Source organism: Carassius auratus, chromosome 16, assembly GCF_003368295.1.
Source record: "Carassius auratus strain Wakin chromosome 16, ASM336829v1, whole genome shotgun sequence".
In the NCBI taxonomy this organism is placed as follows: Eukaryota; Metazoa; Chordata; class Actinopteri; order Cypriniformes; family Cyprinidae; genus Carassius; species Carassius auratus.
The window spans coordinates 13283250-13303420 of NC_039258.1; the positions used below are offsets into that span (position 1 = coordinate 13283250).

At 38.6% G+C, this 20171-nt stretch overlaps 1 protein-coding gene across 4 annotated transcripts in view; it reads left to right on the forward strand.

Moving 5' to 3' along the window:
- The first annotated feature begins 13320 nt into the window (after nt 1–13320).
- The window catches only part of LOC113116192 (serine/threonine-protein kinase ULK4-like), a 194820-nt gene continuing 187969 nt past the window's right edge, over nt 13321–20171 (forward strand). For 3 of the 4 annotated variants that reach the window (XR_003293986.1, XR_003293988.1, XM_026284177.1), the window contains exons 1-3: nt 13321–13407; nt 17563–17609; nt 20080–20158. Coding sequence is in view for 1 of the 4 variants with exons in the window: in XM_026284177.1 (XP_026139962.1) it covers nt 20093–20158 (66 nt within the window). In the remaining 3 variants the exon portion in view is untranslated. The remainder of the gene's footprint in view (nt 13408–17562; nt 17610–20079; nt 20159–20171) is intronic. The other variant, XR_003293987.1, reaches the window with a different exon arrangement.

Below are 20171 nucleotides of genomic sequence, written 5' to 3' on the forward strand. Positions count from 1 at the left end.
GTGGTTTTGCCACTTCCTCCACTGCAATCAGATCACATCAGTTTAATTTGTTCTAGAGTTGTTTGTTTTATGACCCCAGGACAGTTATGCACATATGTTGGTTATTTTATTGCTATTAACTATAAAGGGGCATGAGTTATTGATCATGTTTAAATGTAGGTCAGGAAATGATGACATTAATTTGTGTGTGTAGATGTTTTAAAACAAAGCAAATGGGTTGAATAAATATTAAACTGATGAGCTCCAGTAGATCTGATGAAGTCTGTGAGTGTGGAGTGGTGCTGACGTTGTGCTGTGATTGTGTTCTGAGCCGGTGTCAGCTGCTGCGAGTGGGCCAAGACAAAGAGCATTGTTATTTGACCAGGAGTCTGCAAGAAGACTTTCATTTTGGAAAGATTATGATCATTTTCTTGTTCCTGTTCATTACAGAACAAGACATCTAATGAAAAATGAAATAAGGCCATATTAAATTGATCATACATGGAAGTAAAGCGTTACATTTACAAATAAATAAAAAAAATAGGTAGTTATGTATTTATCATAGAATATCATAGAGAGAAAAAAATATTTCAGCAAATCTGCAGCTGAAAAGTCATCTTTGCCATATTAGGAATATTTTGCACATAATGTGTATTGTGTAGGGCTGTCAATCGATTACATTTTTTAATCAGATTAATAACACCCTTTTTCTGTGGTTAATCGCACACTTCACAAATTTAAGCGTAGACCATGTGTCTTGTTTCAAATGTTTATTTTGTCATCATTTGCTATATCCAGCAAAATAAACCGAAAGATTAAAGGGTGATTCTAAAAGAAAAATGTATTTTCTGCAAGCTTTTTTCAAGATAAATTTAGATGTCTTTCCAAAAAAGGACACTTAGAAACTCCAAAAGGACACATAAGGAGCCCATATAATCACATATGAAAGAAAAAAAAAATAATAATAATAATGTATTAGTATGTGTACAGTGCAACAGCAAATAACTTTTTTACATTTTAGAGAAGTCAAGTTGATATACCGAACAGGAACCTAAACCAACCGCCTGCTGACTGCATATATCTACTACTGTAGACAGATCTATTCATAACCGTGAATGTTTGTAGAAACAATGTGAATTAGTGTTGTCACGATACCAAAATTATTGTTTCGATACCGATACCTAGTCAAGAATTCGAATTTCGATACTTTTTCAATACTTTTCCTGAAAAGGGAAAATACACTCTCAAATATATCATTTTTATTTTAAAACCGGGACAACATTCTAATCATATAACACGCTAATAAATGAATGTATGAACAGCAGAAATATTAAACATTTGAACAAAATATGAATTATCAAAATATAAAAAATGACAGGAAGAAAGAATAAATTTAGCAGCATTATCTCAGTTATCATAAGAAACATAAGAGTAATAAATTTATCTTGATTCTGAACTTTGAATAAAAATATGAACAGTGATTATATTAAACAATGTTTCTGAACTGTGTATCTGAGTCCGCAAATAAAGTCAAATTTCTTTACCTGCCCCGTGCATCGGGGACATCACGGAACATACGTTGTTACTTAGACCTTCGTATTGTAACCTTATCAAAGAACCTAATAAAATACCGTATTTTCTGGACTATAAGTCCCACTTTTTTTTTCAGAGTTTGGCTGGTCCTGCGACTTACAGTCAGGTGCGACTTATATTTATCAAAATTAACTTGACATGAACTGAGAGAAATGAACCAAGAGAAAACATTACCGTCTACAGCTGCGAAAGGGCGCTCTATGCTGCCAGAGATGCTGCTCAGTGCTCCTGTATCCTACACTGAGCAGCATACGACTTATACTCAGGTGTGACTTATAGTCTGGAAAATACGGTATGAAAATATATATTCCAAATATTTAATATAGGCTATATGAAATTGCACTAGTGATGGTTTGTCCGTGAATGAATCTTTTAGGTGAATGAATCGTATTCTTGTTCACTGAAGTTCCTCCCTCCATAGCAGCATGCGAGCACGGGGCTATTAGCAGTGCGTGCGCAGCTCGTGGGCAGCTCTGTGAACTGTTTCATTCTATCAAAGAGTTACTCAAGATGTGACGGAGCATGTGATTTGTTGAATGTAGAGAACCCATACACCCTTCACTGAACGAGATTGAGAGATCTTCTCATTCGTGAACGAGTTGAATGATCTGATACATCTCGTTTATGAATGAAATGAATGAGTATACAGGGTCAGAGAGCCAAGCATGTAAATCTCGATCAGCAATCATCATATACAAAGCGCAGATATAGGTGCTGTGCAGATACGCTCGTTTTCATATTTAGCATACAGAACATAACTCCACGTTTAATCCCTGATTAATGTGAATATTATATATGAACTGTCTGACCAACAGAGATGTATAAAGTACTAGAGACCAATACTTGAGTAAAAGTACAAGTGCTCTATCAAAAAAGTGACTTGAGTAGAAGTTGAAGTGCTCTTTAAGCACCACACTTAAGTAGAAGTACTAAAGTATTCAAAATTTTTTGTACTTAAGTATTGCAAGTAGTCTATTTTAAAATGTACTACTCAAGTACTGAAAGTAAAAGTAGAAGTATTGTGTTATGTAGCTATTAAAGAAACTAGTCAAACGTTTGAACATATTGTTTTTACTATTTCAAATGATTAACCTAAAGGACAATCACAATTCCTTTGACTGTAACTTCTTGTAAACAAAAAACGGTTACTAGGGTTAGTTAGCCCAATTTGCAAAATGATGTCATTAATAACTTACCCTCATGTTGTTTCAAACCCGTAAGACATCAGAGGGTCATTTAGAATTTTTTGAAGCATTGAAAATACATTTTGGTCCAAAAATAGCAAAAACTACGACTTTATTCAGCATTGTCTTCTCTTCCGTGTCTGTTGTAAGACAGTTAAAAACAAAGCAGTTTGTGATATCTGGTTCGCGAACGAATCATTCGATGTAACCGGATCTTTTTGAAACAGTCCACCAAATCGAATTGAATCGTTTTAAACAGTTCGCGTCTCCAATACGCATTAATCCACAGATGAATTAAGCTGTTAACTTGTTTAATGTGTCTGACACTCCCTCTGAGTTAAAACAAACCAATATCCCGGAGTAATTCATTGACTCAAACAGTACACTGACTGAACTGCTGTGAAGAGAGAACTGAAGATGAACACCGAGCCGAGCCAGATAATGACTCGTTCACGAGTCAAGAACCGTTTCTGTCAGACGCGTCTGATTCGTGAACCGATGAGCTGATGATACTGCGCATGTGTGATTTAGCGTGAAGCAAACTGACACACAGAGCGTCTGAACCGAACTGATTCTTTTGGTGATTGATTCTGAACTGATTCTGTGTTAATGTTATGAGCCCAGGTGCAGTAAACGCCAATGACACCATTGCATCGAGCGCAAAAGAATCGGTGAACTGTTTTCTTCAACTGGTTTATTGAATCGAACTGTCAGAAAGAACTAACGTTACTGGTCATCCGAGAATGCAACCGGTTCTTGACTCGTGAACGAGTCATTATCTGGCTCGGCTCGGTGTTCATTTCTCTCTTCACAGCAGTTCAGTCAGCACGCGCAGTCTTCTTAATCGCTTGTTTCGCTCAATGATGTCCCAGCTTCATCAAATCTGCCATCTACAGTTCTGGCAGTGGTTTGTAATGGAATGATTCGTAACATTATTATAATTGTAACGAGTAACGATGCAGCACATAAAAAAAATATCGGAGTAAAAGTATTAAACTCAGCGGAAATATGTACCGAAGTAAAAGTGGAAGTAGGAGAAAAATATAATACTCCAGTAAAGTACAGATACCGCCTTTTAGTACTCAAGTACAGTAGTGAAGTAGTTCTACTTCGTTACTATACATCTCTGCTGACCAAACAATTAAAATGTTAATAATGCAAGAAAACCTAGTGTCTGAAAGTCTATTTGTTTAGCGCTTGTAGCAGAAATGAGTCGAACCAGACAAATCAAAGAGTCTATCAGAGCTGTGTGCATTGAAACATGAGCTGAATTCCTCAGGAAGTCATAAATCAGTTCTAGTGCCACAAGAACCAAGCAGATTACCAACCAACTTCTTCACACAACAGCTTTCAACATGAACACCACTAGAGCATTTATTTACAATTTCAATTTGAAGAAGAGATTGTCAAATTTGTTGTTCATAATTGAAATGCAACACTGGACATCACATGGAAACCCATGAGAGTACTGCACAAGTCCCATTGACCCCCCCCCCCCCTCCCCACCTAGCAGAACCAGACTGAAATTCCTAAGGGGGAAGGGCTTTAAACCTTTGTCTTCACAGGAAAGTCCTTTGCCAGAGAATGGCAAAGAAACTTCTTTCGTACAGATATATGGACCAGAATGAACTCAAAAAGAATTATAAATGAATCATTCCATTGCTTAACTCCATATTCATTTATGTGTAACCCACACATTTGACTATCATGTATAATCACTTATTGTGTATGTCTTTTGATAACTATAGGATACATAGTCATGTCTAGTATTGATATAATCAAATTTTCTTGCTTGATATTGTCCTGACAATCATTTATTTGTAAAATATATCATAATCGTGTTATAGGAATCATGTCCAAAATTAGACCCTGCGAGGCAGGAACCACATGCTTGGTAAGATAAACAAATGATTTATGATACCCCCGAGCCAAGACCATATCTGATTGGTCAAGGCAACATTTGAGGTGGCCAACAGGGAAGTTTAAATACTTTTGACACCATGAAATTTTGCTTTTTGTCGGCTTTTAGTCCCTAGTTGCTGCTATTAGCCATGTCTGTTTCTAGTCTCTAGCTATGCTTCTAGCCATGCTGTGTAGTCATCACTGTTCTTTGAGCGCGGTTCCAGCGTGCCTGCCTGCTGCTACTATGCCACGATGAGAAGGAACACAACCTAGTCTCGTCAAACTTTATTTCTTTTCTTTTCCGTTTGAGAGTTTCGTGTTCTGAGTTAAGTTTTGTAACGTCGACCTCGTCTGCGCGTTTGAACTCCAACCAGCCACACAACTCCAGCTTCAGCCAACGCCCAAGCACGGGCTCCCCAAGACGTCACTTCAGCCACTACTGAACTTCCAGCCAATCAGCGACACCGGGATACCCCTTTCAACGGGAGTCCCTTTCACAGCAAACGAAGGCAACGTATTCCCAGATATTTGTTGTGCTGGTGTATCTAATATAATTTTAACCCCATTGAGGAACTCAATGCGAGCACTAATTACGTGATTGATGGTTGTTCATGTCTATGCAATTTAACGTATTGCTGTGAACTTGGGATTCCATATTTCCATTCTCTTAAACTCATCTTTCCCTAACTTTCGACCTTCCTGCAACTTGTGTGAATGTGTGTGTGCGTGCGTTTATGTGTTAGATTAGTTTATATGTCTTAGATTTATCTATCTATCTATTTATCATATTGAAAAGAGAAGTATCTTGTGTTTTGTGCTTACAAGTTTTACAATGTCTTAAACTGCCGATCTTGTTACTGTGCTAATTGATAGTGTTTTCACTATAGTTTGGATATTAGTATCCAGCACAGATTTGATGTTAAACGGCTTCAGTGCATCGCAGGGCGTCTCATTGTTCAGCCGTGAAACAGTGATTCTGTTCAAATTCCCTTTAAAATCTTAAATGATTCCCTTTGAGCTAAATTGACCTGTTTCCATCTGCACAAGGCTAGGCTGGTCCTTGCAAGGTCCTTCTGACATCATACCAGTCTCTTCTCACCAGTCTTCCTGTCTGCACATCGCCACCGATTCTTCATATACTGAACTCCTCAGGAATGTGGAACGTCTTTGGCACATTGACACAGTCCCCTATGTCAGTGAGAAGACTGCAACACGTTCCAAGCAAGACCAACAGGCACTCATCCTCTTACAAACGAACGTGTATCTGTGGATGGTACCCAGCGCTACGCTACTCCACTGTTGCGTCGTCAGCCAGTCATCCGCCTTCATGCACAGCAAGATGCCATGATGCCTAACCTACGCAGCACTGAGCGCCGGTTGGCCAAGGATAACGCTCGAGCAGCCTCATACTGCAATGAGATGGATAAACTTATTCAGTCTGGTTATGTCGCAGAAACCTCTATAGAAGAGGCAGCAAAGTCCACAGAGTCGTTGTACGTATCTCATCATATGGTGCACCACAACTGTTCCTTCTCCTTTAATGGTCTGTCCCTGAATAACCAACTCCTGCCGGGACCAATGCTCGGTCCGACCATGATTGGAGTCCTGATGCGGTTTCGATGTCATGCTGTGGCCATCAGCAGAGATATTAAGTCGATGTTCCACCAGATCCGCTTGTTGCCCAGTGATAAGCCACTCTTACAATTCCTGTGGCGTGACATGCAGAGGACATCTGAACCACGCATATTCCAATGGGAGGTGTTACCATTCAGACCAACGTGCAGCCCCTGTTGTGCAGTCTTTGCCCTCCAGCAGCATGTCAGAGACCAAGAACAACCAGACTCTCCTCTCATGCATGTGATCGAGCACTCGTTCTATGTCGCCAATTGCCTTCACAGTGTGAGTAAAGCTGAGTATGCCAAGGTTCTAGTCAATGATCTGCGAGCACTTCTGAACAAGGGAGGTTTCGAGATCCGGCAATGGGCTAGTAACATGCCTGAAGTTGTAGCACATCTACCTCTTGAGGCGCAGTCGGCTAGCAGTGAGCTATGGCTATCCAAGGCCAGTGACAACCTCCAAGAGCCCACGCTTGGACTCTGCTGGGACTGTCTGAATGACACCCTGAGTTACAAACATCGCCATACTGAATCTTCAGACGCTACTCTTCGTAACGTCTACAGTGTCCTTGCCAAGCTTTACGACCCATTGGGCTACATTGTGCCATTCACAACATGATTTAAAGTGCTGGTTCAGGACATGTGGAAGGCCAACAGGGATGACAAGATCCAACCTGCTGACCTTCTGGAGAAATGGTTGAATTGGGTGCAGGAAATTCCCACTTTGCAACATCTCAAGCTGCCTCGTCCCTATGCACCAGCCACCGCCGATACTGCCAGTGCAACCCGTCACATCCACATTTTTTGTGATGCCTCGGAGCGCGCCTATGGGTTAGTACCCTACATGCAGACGACAGATGAGAGTCAACGAGTCTATGTCTCCTTCGTGTTTGCCAGATCGAGAGTCGCGCTCCGTAAACAGATGTCTATTCCGCGTCTTGAGCTCAGTGCCGCGCTTACAGGTGCACAGCTGGCTAGAGTGATCGAGACAGAGCTTGCAGTACCCCCTGAGCACATCACTCTTTGGTCAGACTCCACAACTGTACTGCATTGGATCAAATCAGAATCCTGCCGTTACAAAGTGTTCGTTGGAACATGCGTCGCAGAAATCCAGAACCTGACCAATCCTGTTCAATGGCTGTATGTTGATACTCTAAGCAATCCAGCTGATGATATAACCCGCGGATTCACTCTGCAAGAAATGGTACAGGATCATCGCTGGAACAAAGGTCCACATTTCCTCCATTTGTCTGAGAGGGAGTGGCCCAACATGCCTTCATCTGAGGTAGAACCAGACACCACAGAGTTAAGGAAGTCTGCCTTCATGGGAACTATGTCCAGCATCTTGCCAACACAACTTCCAGACCCCAGTAAGTTCTCCAACTGGAAAGAGTTTCTTAAGGAAACTGCTAGCTCCCTTCACGGGGTGGCTGATGCTAATACTACAGTACACTTTCCCGCTGCTGATTTTCTGCAAGCAGAGAAGCTGATGTTACAAAGGGCTCAAGAGGACTGCTTTGCTGAAGAATTGAGAGCTCTCAAAGCTGGACGTACTCTTCCTTCAGACAGTCGTCTCGCATCTCTGTCACCAGAATATGAAGGAGCCACGGAGCTACTCCAAGTCGGTGGCAGGTTAAGGCATGCTGAAGGACTAGACCTGGATACTATCCATCCAGTTATTCTGGACCCAAGCCATCCCGTGACAAAGCTTATCGTCAAGGATTTTGATGAGTCACTACTGCACCCTGGGCCAGAACGAGTTCTTGCCGAGATCAGACGCAGGTTTTGGATTATCCGTGGTAGAGAGGCTATTTGAAAGCATCAACATTCATGTCTGGAGTGCCGGAGATGGAGAGCAAAACCCGATGTACCGAAGATGGCAGATTACCCACAAGCTCGGCTACGACTCACTAAGCCACCGTTCTATTCAACCGGAGTTGATTGCTTTGGACCTTTCCAAGTGAGGATCAGTCGCCGCACTGAAAAATGCAAATGCATGACAACTCGCTCGGTGCATCTGGATCTATTAGAAAGCCTTGATACCGATGCTTTCCTGCTGTCACTGAGAAGATTCATCTCTCGACCGTTCGAACTCCTCATGGACAATGGTACCAACTTTGTCCGTGGAGAGAGAGAGCTACGTGAAGCCGTTGCTGCCATGGCACCTCAGTGGAGAGAGCAACTTGCTGAACAGCAGATATCCTTCCGATTCAATCCTCCAAGTGCGCCACACTTCGGAGGCACATGGGAGAGGGAAGTGAAATCCATCAAGACTGCACTTCGTGTTGTCCTTAAAGACCAGACTATTCCTGAACCAGTCCTGATGACAATCCTAGTGGAGGTCGAGGGCATAATGAATGCGAAACCCTTAGGCTACTTGTTATCACCCGGCCACGCCTAACCTCCTCTTCATGGGCCGTCACGACTCGTCACTTCCTCAAGCAGTTTACGATCCCAGTGACCTCAGGAGAAGACGTTGGAGGCATAGGCCTGTAGGATGGATTACCAAGACTCATCCAGGAGCAGATGGACGTGTACGGACTATCAGTGTTCAAGTGAAGGACCGCACCTACATTCGTCCAGTTGCCCTGCTCATCCTGCTCCCAGCTCTGAAGGACAAGGACGAGGAAGAGACCACCAAATAGACTTTCTCATACTCTTTCAACTGCCATGTGGACAGTTGGGGGCGGCCTTGTCTGAAAGTCTATTTGTTTAGCGCTGAAGTTTTCTAAGCGCGTGAATGCTCCATCACGTGAACTACGCCTGGACAGAGAATGTAGCGCGCTGCTCAGTTGTTCGCGCTTAGGGATGACGAGAGAAGACTCTGAGACCCTTTTCTTTACTTTTATGTGCGTTTTATGAAAAGCAAGTAAGTTTTTACTACTGTTGCATGTTTGTACTGCATTGCGATGAATGTTTTGAGATTCATGTATGTTCATGCGAACTAGTTTTAGTTGTTGAACTGCGTGACTAATTAGTGTAGTCATGATGCCAGAGCGTGATATAATATGCGACATGTTTCCTGTGTGCAATAATTAGTCCTCTATATTTCGATTTAGACTTTGTGTTAGTTATTTAGAGATATGCTTCTGTGTTTCAGTGCAGTGCATTTACTGTTTATTTGGTGCTACCTGCATCGAGTGTTATAGTGATACAGTGTCAGGCTGCATAGCCAATTAAAGGTGCAGCGGTATAGACATTAGGCATAATAGTAACATATTTTGTCAGGCTGCATAGCCAATTAAAGGTGCAGCGGTATAGACATTAGGCATAATAGTAACATATTTTGTTGCACTGTATTAACGTAAATTATTATTTATGTACTGTACTGTTTGAATGATGACAATGAGCATAGTATAGTATTCCTTTTTTTATTTGTTTATTAATCAGTTATTCTTACCATTGCATTATTTCTTTTTCTTTCTCTCTGTTTAGACCACATACACACTTATAAGAACTTGTATATTGGCATCCTGATCTTGAAAATAAAGCTGATAAAACGATTCTCTGTCCGGAATCTTTCTGTAGTGCTCCCATCCTAAAACGAACCACTAGTCCATACTTTACACCTCGTGCTTTGTTCATCTGAACAATTTATTTAAACTATTTAATGCGATTATGCACACATTTTAGTAAAGCCAAATCAGTTTAGTAAAGCCACTAATGCAGGCATCTCGCTGTAGTGCTTTTTTTGCTGCTTGCATAAGGTGAAAAACACAGACGTCCATAGGGAGGCACTGGAAGCGTGCGTTGCACACACCAACATAAATAAATCTCATTCAAATCTGGAACGCAGTCATTCTTTGAAGTATCGATATTAATAAATTTAGGAATTGTGAGGTTTTTAATTTCCGAGAATCGCGATACTTTTGAAGTATCGGTGAACCGTGCAACATTAACGTGTATGAATGAAAATGTCTGTGCTGTGACTCCTGTCCTCCTTTGCGTCTCATCTGGCCATACAGCGGTGGGATGTTGACAATCCGTTCAGTCTGTACTTGGGGCAGCTGTGGCCTAATGGTTAGAGTTACCAGAAGATCAGCGGTTTGAGTCTCGTTGCTGGCAGGAGTTGTAGGTGGGAGGGAGTAAATGAACAGTGCTCACTTCCAGCTGCTCACTTGCTGCTCACTTGAAGTGTCCTTGAGCAAGGCACTGAACCCCCAGTTGCTCCCTGGGTGCTGGATATACTGTAGTTGCCTTCTGCTCCGTGTGTGTGTTCACGGTGTGTTCACTTCTCACTGCTGTATTTGTGCACTTGGATGGGTTAAATGCAGAGCACCAATTCTGAGTATGGGTTAACATACTTGGCAAATGTCACAACTTTCACAGTTGTGACATTTTTTACAGTTGTATGAAACAGTTTTTACAGTTGTATGAAAAATACATTTTTATTTCTTTTCTTTTCATTGTGGGGTGAAATTGTGACCCATATGCTTATATCAAGATGCGCTGTTTACTATGATTGTGTCTAGTGTCTTCTCGAATTTATTGTTTGTTTTTTAGCCTGCATTTGGCCTCTGTGTCTTCTCAGACAGCCGAGGAAGCCCAGACAGCACCTGCTGACCCTGCCAGCCCAAACCTCAGGAAGCCTTTCACATTAGGTAATGCAGGAGACCTGAGAGTCAGCACGTCATGCCCCACTACACTTCATGTGCCCTCAAAGGGCCTGTGGATTTTCTGCGTATTGTCTGTGCATGTGTTGTCGCCAAGCACGTACATATGTGTGAGCCTGTGTACTCATTTTCAGTTTGCCTTGCTGTACAAATTATATGTATGTTCAGTATTAAATCACACGCACACATCCGTACATTCAGGGATTAGATTGCTGCTCGTTAATACCTCCATTTCATATTATCAGTGGGGAATATATGACTGAAGAGTGAGCTTATGTAACTGTGAATCAACTGATACACTTGTGTACTGTACTTCATGTTAAAACCTAATCTGTCAAAAAGGGCTTCATTCAGAAGAACTACTATTTAGGCAAAAAACAAACAAACAAAAAAAAGCAGGCTTTTAAACTTCCTGCTTTACAGCTTTTACCAGCTTTAACAAATACCTTAGACAAAAAAAAAAAAAAAAAAAAACATGCCTATTAAATAGGCTGCCATACAGATGGAATTAGGTCTTGATTTGTTATTCTAGATTTTACAAAACTTCCTTTTTTTGTTTTAGGAGCATGTTACTTTCATGATTCCTCTTTCAGACCTTTTTTTGTGATGTTTTTGTATCCTAGATAACGTCATAGAGTTAAGACCAAAGTCTGCACTGGACATTTTCCTCCTCAGGTACCTCAGCTCACTCTCACATATCTTAATTTATATTAATATATATTTGATCCCAGACTCATTTGAGCACTTTAATGTGGATATGGATTCTTTGGACATGTGTTCTTCGGATATGTTTGAGAAGATTCAAATTAAGTAAAATCTGAAGAACTAATTTAAGGTTGTTTTCTTTTTTTTTCTCCTTAATGTAAACTGCGAGTCAAACATTTGGACACCTACTCTTCCTCTCTCTCTCTCCCCCTCTCTCCCTATCTCACAAATAATAATTGTTGATTTCTACACTTTACAGGAATAGTAAAATCTGCAGTATGGTAATCATGTTAAAACAATGTTAAACAAATAAAAATTATAAAAAAACAAACAAACAAAAAAACTAAATACATTAATCTATTTAAAAAGATAAATATTTATATGTATGCTGGACAATTGTTGGCTTTTTTTCCAACTCACCCATTAAAATGGGTGAAATGTTAGTTTTGTAAAGAAATGTATATGTAGGCGCAGTTTTTATTTGTCTCCAAGCATTTTGATCAAAGTTTTAAAATCATGAGAAACAAATTCAGTTAAATGTAGACTTTTGGTCATGTGATAGGTCACGAGGGGTGTTCAATGCTAGCATGAGGATATTCCAGTGTATTTCAGTAGTTTTTGTATCTCTTTTTAAACCGCTCAAGACCAACTCCCAGAACAAGCAATACGGCTCGACAGACAGAAGACAAAGGCTCTGAAATTCAAATTAGTTCGAAAAACAAAGACATACAGTCATCCGAAAAATGTATTTGGACCCTTAAGTCTCACTTAAAATGGTATCGTTTCTGTTCCATTATAACAAAGTATCAAACCAAGTGGCATCTGAACCACGATTCTAGCTTTAATCAAAACCTACTATTCTGAGACAAATTTGCAATGACTTTTAACAAAATAGACGTGTACTTATAGTAACCAGTGGTGTATTTTATCACACTGACAACTGGAAAGTGGCCAAATACTGTACTTATTCAAATCCTTACAAACAATTTTTTGTGAACTGTTTTGTGACCTCTCTACATGATTTACTGTGATACTGCAAACTACAAGTGTGTCCAAAAAGCCCAATATAAAACCAACAAAATGTCATAGTAGAAAGCTCTGGGCCATTAATTATTTTATGCTTTTCCATTAGTTAATCCTCAGGCTTTCTAGTGGACGTGGTTGCAAATGTCTTTTGTAAAACCACAGCACCATCTAACGGAAATATTCAACATTACAATTTGCCACTACCTCTTTGTTATCCACACACTGACAGGTTCCCTACATAGTGTTCACTGCTCTAAATTCTCTGAGCATGATCCGTTGAAGTTTACTTCACTAGACAAAATATGTTTATTTGGAACATCCTGCAATGTCATCACACAGACAATTACTTGTGTAAATAAAATATAAATAACCATGTTTTCATTTAGTATAGTTGTGTATGTAATACATGCAAGTGCATTTAATATAACGTTATTCATTTAATTTACATAAATTGGCATATTAAAGGGTGCCAAACTGAGTGTTTTTTTTTTTTTATATGAAAAAAAAAATATATTTGGTTTCATAAGATGCGTTTGTTTTCGTATTAAACATTGCAACAGTCAGGGGTCAGGATTGGATAAACTTGCTCTGAAATGATTGTTCACAGTGGTACAGTTTTTGCTGAAGTTATAACACCAGTGTTAAATGGATGAAAGGAGTATTTTGTTGTATGCTCGATAGGAATCCAGTGTTAAGGTGGAGGAGCAGAGTGACATGAACGCCTGCATTAAATCCCTTTTATACACAGACCGTGACCTTACAGTGACTCCCATCATGGATAACCCAAAGGTAAAGAGCCTTTCAGGATGCAAACAGATTGCCACATTGCCATGTCTGAGGGACTTATTGTCTAAGCTTCATGTCTGTGTTCTAGAATAAACATAACAATGTGCTGACCAACACTGAAGTTAGTTTGCTGCTCTGTTTTAAGATTTTAAAGACTTCTCCAGTTCGTTTTGACCCCAAAACGCTTTGCGAATCAGCACACTCGGGTAAATTGGAAGATCAAGTTTTTTTTTATTTTTTTTTATTTTATTTTTTTATGAATTGTACTGGTCTAGTTTTAAAGATAAGCTTACTGACTCATTAACCATTGTTACTGGATTAATATCCCAGAAGGAGCATTATCTTTTTGATTTAAAACTTAAATTTAGGTCAGTTTAGGTCCGTTTCTCACACAAAGCTATTAAGCCTACTGTATTATATTTCTAAGGTGTCTGAATTATCAACACGATCAAATCTTTGCTTAGATCATAAAACAAAGCTTTTAAATATCATCTTACTAAGACATTGGGTATATAGTGGTAAAGAGTGCTAACATATATAAGTAAGTCTGCTATACTGTGGTCACACAAATTTTTATTGCAATCAGGAATTCAGGATTTTTTGGCCGTATACATTTTAGTAACTAGACTAGAGTTGGGCGACGTCTACAAATTTAGCCTCGGACAATGTCTACCGTGGAACATCACGATGGACGGAGACATCGGCGGGGGTGTGCCCAAAGTGTGAATCCTTACAAGGCACGGAAAACTTATATAATGATTCCTAACACCGTGTCTACACCGGACGCAAGAGGGACGGCGTGACAATATACTATAGAACCACTGATCTATAACAGAGATTCACATAGATCAGTGTATAGAACTTATTATAATCAGTGATGCTGTCTACACTGGATGTGGCACAGCCGCAGTAAACTGCTGCTGCGTACTATTTATGAAGTGCTGACGCACATTTCAAATGATTTTCAATGGTCACTTTTCATGACAGACTTTAGCTGATGTGGACAACTGTCGGGTCCAGTATAGATGGTGTGTATAGATTTCGTCTAATGGCAATATAGTATGTTTTTGCATGTTTTTGCATGGACATTTAAAGGATTTGGGAAAATTGTAGTTCATGCTTGCTTTACATTTGGTTTGTTTTAAAAAAAAAATGAACGAATGTTGCTCTCTGCCATTTTAGGAGAGCTTGGATGAGTATTTACTTTTATAGAGAATATCTCTTTGGTGTTGAGACTTTAATCTTTGCAACTTTAGTGATCTTACTTGCAGACAGCTTGCAACACTCCGAAGTGAAAGGAAAACTTGAAATCGCATCATATGACCCCTTTAATAGATAGTCATATGGTCATTATCACAATAACCATGACGGGATGAACAGTTATCATGTATGCAGTCAAACCAAAATTTATTCAGACACCTTCAGCATTTCTCACATTATCACAGTTTATTTGCTGTAGGTTAGAAAATGGTGATAAAATATGACAAGAACTCAGAGTTCAACAAATTCATCTTGATAATTCCATCCTTCTTTTAGACTGTCTCACAAATGAATTACACCGTAGGTTTAATAGCTGTCAGCTTTTAAATTTAAGTGCACAATTAGATAATACCAATTTAGGTCCACCAATTACTAAGCAATGCTTAATTTTGTTCAGTCTGTGGTGTAAAAAGGTCACATTAGCAATTAAAGAATAAAACGCATAAGCAAAACATGGTCAGGTGAAAGAGTCTGAATATTTTTACTTGTAGTCCACTATATGAAGATTTGTTGCATATAATGTCACAGTTTACTTTATTTTGCTCACCTCACTAACATAAATTAACTATAGTGTCCTGCTCCCACTAGTTTAAAAATAAAAAATAAAAATAACGATTTGAATTGTTATTATCTTACCAGTCTAGCAACAATACAATCACTGGAACAATACTGTATACACAATATTAACATCAGTTTTGATTACTTATTTTTTTCTCATCTGTTTTAGCTTATATCTTTTGCTATAATGTTCTTCTTTGTAATGATGTTTCACTTCTACATTAATTCCAATTTCCAAACATTAATTTATCTTCAATACACAAATGACAACATTTTTAATGAAACCTTGAGATTTTTCATCCCATTAAATCTGTTTATCATGTACAGTGTGTTCATTCAGAAGACTTGGATTAAATGTGATTCATTAGAATCTTTCTGAAATTTTGGTCATTAAATCTTCATTTGCACCCTCATCATATTTTAAATAAGCTTCATGTATAAAAATGTCTTTTGTAATAAAAATAGACTTAAGAGAACCTTTTAATCTGCAACCATTCCATGCAGTGCAAATCTCACATTTCTTTTGCAGTATTATGGAGCAGTTGAAAGTTTGCACTAGGCCACCTAATGAGGGAAGTTGAACAATAGTGTGTCCGCTGAGGAATGGGTGTCTGCTGCCGTCCTCGCCTCTGTCTGAAAATGAGCTTCCTCTTCCTTGGCTTTCATGAATGGAAACTGTATTCAGTGGAAATTGATATAGAATGTGTGGAGTTTCAGTGGCACCTTAAGGTTGTGTATTTATACTAAAACTTTATGCCAGTGTAAATTCAGATAAATAATAAAATATAATTTGAGTGCCATTTTTTTTGTAGGGGTGCAACGGTTCATCATACTCACGGTTAAATAAGAATAAATATATCTAACTACAAGCAACTGCACAAGTAAATATAATGGATTAAAGATACAAATACAATAAACAGTGATTTTCATTTTTTTTAAATCTAACATTAGCACAGACATTGGATAAAGTAATGTAAAACAGCATTGCATATTTGACTGTGTAAATTAAAGATGAATCTTTTTTTTTTTAAGTTACAAAAGCTTTTTTGTTGTTGTTGTTGCTTGATTAATATTAAAAACGTGTGGTCACTTTAAGAGAATGCACTAATCCAGTGCACTGATACAGTATGTTTAGTGCACATTGGTCTCATCTGTGGGTAGGCTATGTAGCACTCCGATGATAAAGGAATAAATGATTGCTCATATTCCAGCATACGGCATTCGCATTTAAGGAGAGTGAGTAGTTTGTCAACATTGTTTTTTTCTTTTTTTTCTTTTCATAGCTGTTATTGTAATGTCTGGGAAGCCAGAATGTGCATCCATCACCAGAAACATACATTAGTGGAACCCTGTTTGTTTTACATGTTATTTATAGCAAACCATATTATAGGTGCGTTGTCAGATTTAAGTTGAACCGCGGTCCTAGCGCATGCCAAACCGTGTGTAGAGAACTGTTCCACCCCTATTTTTTTGTGACAGTAGCTTGTACACCAGTACATTCCTCCTCTGGCCACCAGGTATCTTACCACTAATAATGTTTACATTTATCTCTGTGGCATTTTATTTATTTTTTTTGGAGCCAATCACCTGAGCTGTAAATGCCATGTGACCAATTATTTTTGAGTCAGAAAATAATTACTTGATGTTATGACAACTTTGATCGAATAACGACACAGAAGCACTCACACAAGCTCTTTACTAGGGATTGTCCTAGTCTCACGTAGCCAGACCTTCAGTCTGAAGATCTGGAATTCATGGCAGCTTTCATTGGGCAAGGGCCCGCCCATTTGACCGACATGTCAAACAACCAATCACAGTTCGTTTCATTCATCGTCACGTTTTGAGGCGAGGAAATGTTGCCACAATAAGTGTGTAAAACTCTTGGAAATATTTTAAAGATTTTATGCTGCCAACTTTAAATATTTCCCATACTTTTGAAAATCCAGCTTTTAGTTGATCCTGATAAGCGCTCGTCATCATAGTTATAAACACTACAGCTTTCTTCTTTCGCGAGGGGGTTTGGCATCACGGCATTTTTGTTTCCAGGTAATGTTAAAGAACGTGACACACACTTCTCGTGTAAATCTTGCAGAATTCAACCAATCCGAGAGTTCGACACTCAAGTGTTTCCACTTTTGTGTCCCTTATGCATCAGACGTTTATCCAACGGTCTGTGGGTGTGATGTTTGAGGCTGAGACTAGGATTATCCTGACCTGTGACATATATGAAACCGTGTTGTTAAGAGTCCAAAAAGAGGTTGATTTAATGAAATATGAATATATATTGAAAATCTCACAATGTAAAAAAAAAAATAATAATTCTCTCTCTTTTTAACATAGTTCCCTGTGCTGGTTCAACAGATTTGACATGCTCCGAACTGGGATATGTAAGTGTAATTCTTCTGTATAATTCTTTTATTTTTTCATAGTGATTTTTGTTTTTCTTTGGATTTCACTAAATCGATCAGATATATTAGATGTCTGATATCTATCTGATAATGTACCATTACAGAGCTTGACTTTAAGCCTTGACTTACTACACAGAGCTGTAGTTCACTAACAAGCTACGCAATGGCGCAATATCGCATCATAATTGAAGATGAATCGCATTCGGTTATGGATGCGATATTGCGTAGCTTGTCAGTGAACTATGGCTCTGTGTTGTGAGTGCCGCTCCATTTGAAAGCAGGTGATTGATATTTATTGAATATCACAGTAAACCGGGTTTACTAGCAAGACACGCAATGCCAATCACATGCGATTAATCGTGCAGTCATAATTTACACAGTAAAATTGCAATTATTTTTTTTTATATTTATATTTAGTAAATATGAAATGTTGGAAAAATGCAATGATACATTTTATTATGAAACCAAACCACCAGTAGATGGTGGCAAGTCATTGTCTTAATGAGTGAGTCATTGATTCAACCAATTTGTTCAAATTGCTATTGCCATTCAATAAATAAAGCAGGTGACTGTCTTTATGAATGGCTTACTGAATCACTGACTCACCCAATTTGTAAAAAAAAAAAAATGCTGAATCATTCAGTAACGAAACGCCACCATGTTGCTTGTAGATGCGCGACTGTTCTGCTGTGGCTTTTTTTGGAACAATTTTAGTTTTCAAAATCAGTCAATAATGTGTCTAACTTGAAAGTCAGTTAATATCAACTAATTGTTTAATAAACTACTGCTGTATAAAATCAATGTCGCATTTGTAATCGTGCTAGTGCTTGGTCGTGTGATGTTCTTTACCTATATCATATGTTATATAGAATATTTATCTTTTTCTACCGCATTATGCTTGTTCATGTTGTTTGTGTGTGTGTGTGTGTGTGTGCAGTTGCACCTTATTAGTTAGCTGCATAAGTCCTGGATGTATCAAAGTCCTGCCCAAACTCCTGCAGACCCAATCACAAGATCACAATCATGACACCACACCCCGTTTTCATAGCATCAAATAACTAACTCAAATCGAACTTATTAGGAAACATTTACACTTGAACATAAATCAGCATAAGAACTACCTTTGAAGTGTAAATTAATTATTTTGTTCGTCTCACATCCCATTAGATTAAATGGAGAAGGCGGGGCTTATGACCTATACTGCAGCCATTGAAAACGCTTTGGCTTCACTTTCAGGACTTGTGGGGCATGCTTGACCCATTATCAGTCACTGTTTACACTGAAAGTAATAAAATCTGAATCATTCTTACCAAAGTTTCGCTGCTGCCATAGTCATTGTTTGTTATTGTTGTTTTAATTGGGTTACTTGTCCGGTTGGGCAAGTAAAATTCTCTTTCACTTGCTCCTTCACAAAATCCACTTGTCCCAGACAAGCGGACAAGGGTTAATGTCAAAGCCCTGCATTAAATAGTAAAAATTTGCTTCACACTTTCACTGGATCAGAACTATAGTGTAGTATTCTCGTATGACAGTAACGGCGCCTGTTTTGGAGTGTCTGCTCCGAGTAATGCAGTGCCTGTCTCTCTCCTCTCAGTCCCTTTGGCTCTGAGTGGAAGGAATGATAGGCATGTGTCTCACTGGCCCTTCACAGGATTACAGCCTCCATCTCCGCACTACAGTCACCAGGCAACGGACAGAACAATTTTAGTTTTAAATGACACTGAAAACCAGCATTAAACAATGCTCATTTAAGACTGATGTGTGGTGTGGTTAGACAGTATTACAAAATTTTTTCAAATATGCAGAATCCCACAGGAGGTTGTGTGTTACAGTGATTATACCACAGGGTGTGTGTGTTGCAGCAGTTGTATAATTATATACAGTACCGTTTAAACGTTTGGTTTCTGTATGTTTTTACATTTTTATTTTTTTTTATAAGAAGTTTATTATGCTCACCAAAGCTGCCTGTGTTTGATACAAAAATACAGTAAAACAGTGATACTGAGACTGTTTTCTATTTCAATGTATTTAATAATGTCATTTATTCCTGATAGCTAAACTGAATTTTCAGCTGTATTTTTAGATTAATAGAAATTTGTTTGAAAAAGAACAGCATATACACACTAACCCCAAATTTGAATTTGAATGCATTAATAATAATTTTGATAAACAGTTATTTAGTACAGTCATTGAATTCATGAGTTTAAGGTTGCTAAACTAAATTGGAAGTTGTTTTTTTTGTTGTTGTTTTTTTTTTTTTACACTGAACAACCAGTTAATGAGTAAGAAAGAAGGATTTAAGAGTAAGCAAGTAAGTAGATATCAAAGAAAGACAGATTGCACATAAGATGAAACAAAATGCCATTATCTTTAAATAATGTCAGATTTTAACTCTAATAAAATGAACAGCTGCATTAGAGCCATTTAATTGTCCAAATTTGTGTTTTAGAAGGGGCGAAGTGATGCGAGTGATTGGACTGATGTCCTCCCACTGCACAGAGCTCAGAGACCACATTCCAGTCATGGAGGTGAGACTTGTGT